Raw genomic sequence first — 6,000 nt, 5'->3', positions numbered from 1 at the left:
TCCAACCCAACTCCAACCCCACCACCAACCCACCACCCCACCCAACCCCCAACCGCACCCACCCAACTCCAACCCAACTCCAACCCCACCACCAACCCACCACCCCACCCAACCCCCAACCGCACCCACCCAACTCCAACCCAACTCCAACCCCACCACCAACCCACCACCCCACCCAACCCCCAACCGCACCCACCCAACTCCACCCAACTCCAACCCCACCACCAACCAACCACCCCACCCAACACCCAACCGCACCCACCCAACTCCACCCAACTCCAACCCCACCACCAACCAACCACCCCACCCAACCCCCAACCACACCCACCCAACTCCAACCCAACTCCAACCCCACCACCAACCCACCACCCCACCCAACCCCCAACCGCACCCACACCCCAACCGCACCCACCCAACTCCAACCCCACCACCAACCAACCACCCCACCCAACCCCCAACCGCACCCACCCAACTCCAACCCAACTCCAACCCCACCACCAAACCACCACCCCACCCAACCCCCAACCGCACCCACCCAACTCCAACCCAACTCCAACCCCACCACCAACCCACCACCCCACCGAACCCCCAACCGCACCCACCCAACTCCAACCCCACCACCAACCCACCACCCCACCCAACCCCCAACCGCACCCACCCAACTCCAACCCCACCACCAACCCACCACCGCACCCAACCCCCAACCGCACCCACCCAACTCCAACCCAACTCCAACCCCACCACCAACCCACCACCCCACCCAACCCCCAACCGCACCCACCCAACTCCAACCCCACCACCAACCCACCACCGCACCCAACCCCCAACCGCACCCACCCAACTCCAACCCAACTCCAACCCCACCACCAACCCACCACCCCACCCAACCCCCAACCGCACCCACCCAACCCCCAACCGCACCCACCCAACTCCACCCAACTCCAACCCCACCACCAACCCACCACCCCACCCAACCCCCAACCGCACCCACCCAACTCCAACCCCACCACCAACCCACCACCCCACCCAACCCCCAACCGCACCCACCCCCCAACCGCACCCACCCAACTCCAACCCAACTCCAACCCCACCACCAACCCACCACCCCACCCAACCCCCAACCGCACCCACCCAACTCCACCCAACTCCAACCCCACCACCAACCAACCACCCCACCCAACCCCCAACCGCACCCACCCAACTCCACCCAACTCCAACCCCACCACCAACCAACCACCCCACCCAACCCCCAACCACACCCACCCAACTCCAACCCAACTCCAACCCCACCACCAACCCACCACCCCACCCAACCCCCAACCGCACCCACCCCCCAACCGCACCCACCCAACTCCAACCCCACCACCAACCAACCACCCCACCCAACCCCCAACCGCACCCACCCAACTCCAACCCAACTCCAACCCCACCACCAAACCACCACCCCACCCAACCCCCAACCGCACCCACCCAACTCCAACCCAACTCCAACCCCACCACCAACCCACCACCCCACCGAACCCCCAACCGCACCCACCCAACTCCAACCCCACCACCAACCCACCACCCCACCCAACCCCCAACCGCACCCACCCAACTCCAACCCCACCACCAACCCACCACCGCACCCAACCCCCAACCGCACCCACCCAACTCCAACCCAACTCCAACCCCACCACCAACCAACCACCCCACCCAACCCCCAACCACACCCACCCAACTCCAACCCAACTCCAACCCCACCACCAACCCACCACCCCACCCAACCCCCAACCGCACCCACCCCCCAACCGCACCCACCCAACTCCAACCCCACCACCAACCAACCACCCCACCCAACCCCCAACCGCACCCACCCAACTCCAACCCAACTCCAACCCCACCACCAAACCACCACCCCACCCAACCCCCAACCGCACCCACCCAACTCCAACCCAACTCCAACCCCACCACCAACCCACCACCCCACCGAACCCCCAACCGCACCCACCCAACTCCAACCCCACCACCAACCCACCACCCCACCCAACCCCCAACCGCACCCACCCAACTCCAACCCCACCACCAACCCACCACCGCACCCAACCCCCAACCGCACCCACCCAACTCCAACCCAACTCCAACCCCACCACCAACCCACCACCCCACCAAACCCCCAACCGCACCCACCTAACTCCAACCCCACCACCAACCCACCACCGCACCCAACCCCCAACCGCACCCACCCAACTCCAACCCAACTCCAACCCCACCACCAACCCACCACCCCACCCAACCCCCAACCGCACCCACCCAACCCCCAACCGCACCCACCCAACTCCACCCAACTCCAACCCCACCACCAACCCACCACCCCACCCAACCCCCAACCGCACCCACCCAACTCCAACCCCACCACCAACCCACCACCCCACCCAACCCCCAACCGCACCCACCCCCCAACCGCACCCACCCAACTCCAACCCAACTCCAACCCCACCACCAACCAACCACCCCACCCAACCCCCAACCACACCCACCCAACTCCAACCCAACTCCAACCCCACCACCAACCAACCACCCCACCCAACCCCCAACCACACCCACCCAACTCCAACCCAACTCCAACCCCACCACCAACCCACCACCCCACCCAACCCCCAACCGCACCCACCCCCCAACCGCACCCACCCAACTCCAACCCAACTCCAACCCACCCACCCCACTCGCAACCCCCCACCCCCCCAACTCCCACTGCCACCCCCACCCCCACCCCGGGCCTTTCCATTCCCTCACCCGCCCCCCGACAGTGGGGTCCCCGGTGCCGCCCGCCAACCACGGGCGAGTCTCACCTCCACCTGCCCGGTCGCGGAGGGGACGGCGCTGAGGGGACGCACGCGGGCCGGCTGACGTCAGCGCGCACACGCCGGAGGAGAGGGGGCGAAGTGCACGGGCCCTGATCACGTGACGGCTGGACCTCGGGAGGAGGGACCGCGCTGAGCCGGAAGTGTCCGGGGAACCGGGAAGTAGAGGAATAAAAGGGGAGAGGGGGGAGAGATCGAAAGGGAAACCTGCAGGAAAGGGATCGGTGAAGCTGTTCTTTGCGGGGCCCGGGGTTGCTCACGGCCGGCTGGAGGGCGCTTCCCCCCGGCACCCGGCCTCGGCCTTGATTGAACCCGCTGTCCGGGAGCCGGCATCGGGCTGCGCACGCCCGGGACAGGACTGCATTGATCTATCCCCTGGCCCCCCCCCTCTGGCCCCCCCCTCTGGCCCCCCCCTCTGGTTCCCCCCCCCTCTGGCCCCCCCCTCTGGTGTCCCCCCCCCTCTGGTGTCCCCCCCCCTCTGGTGTCCCCCCCCCTCTGGTGTCCCCCCCCCTCTGGTGTCCCCCCCCCTCTGGTGTCCCCCCCCCTCTGGTGTCCCCCCCCTCTGGTGTCCCCCCCCCTCTGGTGTCCCCCCCCCTCTGGTCCACCCCCCTCTGGTCCCCCCCCCCTCTGGTCCCCCCCCCCCCCTGGTTCCCCCCCCCTGGTTCCCCCCTCCCTGGTCCCCCCCCCTCTGGTCCCCCCCCTCTGGTCCCCCCCCCCCTGGTGTCCCCCCCCTCTGGTCCCCCCCCCTCTGGTCCCCCCCCCCTCTGGTCCCCCCCCCTCTGGTCCCCCCCCCTCTGGTCCCCCCCCCTCTGGTCCCCCCCCCTCTGGTCCCCCCCCCCTCTGGTCCCCATGAACCCGTTTCAGTGCTCCGCCTGCGGGAAGAACTTCAAAGGGTCCAGTGACTTAACGAGGCACCAGAGGGTCCACACGGGGGAGAGACCCTTCACCTGCCCTGAGTGCGGCAAGGGCTTCACCCAGATCTCCAATTTGAGGACCCACCAGAGGCTCCACACTGGGGAGAGACCCTTCACCTGCCCCGAGTGCAAGAAGGCTTTCACCACTTTGTCAAACCTTGACAAGCACCAGTGGGTCCACACGGGGGAGAAACCCTTCAACTGCCCTGAGTGTGGCAAGGGCTTCACTCAGACCTCCAGCCTGAGGACCCACCAGCGGGTCCACACCGGGGAGAGGCCCTTCACCTGCCCTGAGTGCGGCAAGGGCTTCACTCACAACTCCAGCCTGAGGAATCACCAGTGGGTCCACACCGGGGAGAGGCCCTTCACCTGCCCTGAGTGCGGCAAGGGCTTCACTCACAACTCCAACCTGAGGACCCACCAGCGGATCCACACCGGGGAGAAGCCCTTCACCTGCCCTGAGTGTGGCAAGGGCTTCATCCAGATCTTCAATCTGAAAACCCACCAGCGGGTTCACACCGGGGAGAGGCCCTACAGCTGCCCTGAGTGCAAGAAGTCCTTCACCACATGGGCAAACCTTGAGAAACATCAATGGATCCACACTGAGGAGAAGCCCTTCACTTGTCCCAAGTGCTGCAAGGGATTCACCCAGACCTCCGACCTGCTGAACCATCAGCGGGTGCACACTGGAGAAAAGCCATTCTTCTGTCCCAAGTGTGGAAAGTGCTTCACCCAGACCTCCACCCTGTGGCTGCACCAACGTGTCCACACCCAGGAAAAGCCATTTGCCTGCCTCGAGTGCGGCAAGTGCTTTACCCAGACCTCGAACCTGCTGACCCACCAGAGGGTCCACACTGGGGAGAGGCCCTTTACCTGCCTCGAGTGTGGCAAGAGCTTCACCCACTCCTCCAGCCTGAAGAACCACCAGCGGGTCCACACCGGCGAGAGGCCTTTCACCTGCTTCAGCTGCAGCAAGAGCTTCTCCCAATTATCCGGCCTGTTGAAGCACCAGCAGGTCCATAAGTGAGCGGGATTCTTGTTAATCTGACCTCACACCCTTGTTATTCTAACAAGAGACGGACCATGTCCAACATCCCATCCCCATCCAGCTAATCTTAACTGCCCTGTCACTGTCCTGCAGCTTAATGTAATTGGCATGTGCCAAATAAATGACCTGGACGTTGACTCTCTGGTGTAGTGTCTGTTGAATAGTGAGTGCTGTACTTGTGCTTTATATAGTATTATTTCAATGGTCTTTCTACTGTTGAACCACAGAGCAGCACAGAAGCAGGTCATTTGGCCCATCAATTCTGTGCTAAATTGCTATTTTGCCCAGTCCTGTAAACTGTAAGTCAACTGATAGCTTCATCCTTCTCTCCCTATTCTGGTGATGGAGGAGGCTGGGGAAATGTGGAATTGGGGTGCTTGGCAGCTCATTCGACATGCGCACCACACTGAGTAAAGTTAAATAATGGGGGTCTGCAGACACCAGGACTGCAGTGCAATCCTTGAGAAACCAGGTATGAATAAAAAGGTGGAGAGGAGGGAGGCAGAGTCATAGATGGATACAGATGGGCAGGGAGGATCAAAAAAGGATAGGGGGTAGCTCTCATTGTGAAGGGGAGTGGAGAGCTGGTGGAAAGGAGATGAGGAATAGGGAAAGAGAGAGTGACTCAGAGGAGAGGTTTATTGGAAACGGGAGAAGTTGGGAGCTGGTGGAAAGGAGATGAGGAATAGGGAATGAGAGAGGGACTCAGAGGAGAGGTTTATTGGAAACTGGAGAAGTTGGGAGCTGGTGGAAAGGAGATGAGGAATAGGGAAAGAGAGAGGGACTCAGAGGAGAGGTTTATTGGAAACTGGAGAAGTTGGGAGCTGGTGGAAAGGAGATGAGGAATAGGGAATGAGAGAGGGACTCAGAGGAGAGGTTTATTGGAAACTGGAGAAGTTGGGAGCTGGTGGAAAGGAGATGAGGAATAGGGAAAGAGAGAGGGACTCAGAGGAGAGGTTTATTGGAAACGGGAGAAGTTGGGAGCTGGTGGAAAGGAGATGAGGAATAGGGAATGAGAGAGGGACTCAGAGGAGAGGTTTATTGGAAACGGGAGAAGTTGAGAGCTGGTGGAAAGGAGATGAGGAATAGGGAATGAGAGAGGGACTCAGAGGAGAGGTTTATTGGAAACTGGAGAAGTTGGGAGCTGGTGGAAAGGAGATGAGAAATAGGGAAAGAGAGAGGGACTCAGAGGAGA

The 6,000-nt window shown here is 62.5% G+C and overlaps 1 protein-coding gene across 1 annotated transcript in view; it reads left to right on the top strand.

Moving 5' to 3' along the window:
* Positions 1–3,677: 3,677 nt before the first annotated feature.
* LOC138745531 (zinc finger protein 208-like) overlaps positions 3,678–6,000 on the top strand; it is a 38,914-nt gene continuing 36,591 nt past the window's right edge. Inside the window, exon 1 of the mRNA XM_069902669.1 lies at positions 3,678–4,762. Coding sequence (XP_069758770.1) covers positions 3,693–4,762 — 1,070 coding nt within the window. The 5' untranslated portion in view covers positions 3,678–3,692. The remainder of the gene's footprint in view (positions 4,763–6,000) is intronic.

This window comes from Narcine bancroftii, chromosome 11 (assembly GCF_036971445.1).
Source record: "Narcine bancroftii isolate sNarBan1 chromosome 11, sNarBan1.hap1, whole genome shotgun sequence".
NCBI lineage: Eukaryota > Metazoa > Chordata > Chondrichthyes > Torpediniformes > Narcinidae > Narcine > Narcine bancroftii.
The sequence above is the reverse complement of the archived record's forward strand: the minus strand, read 5'-3'. Positions and strand labels throughout refer to the sequence as shown.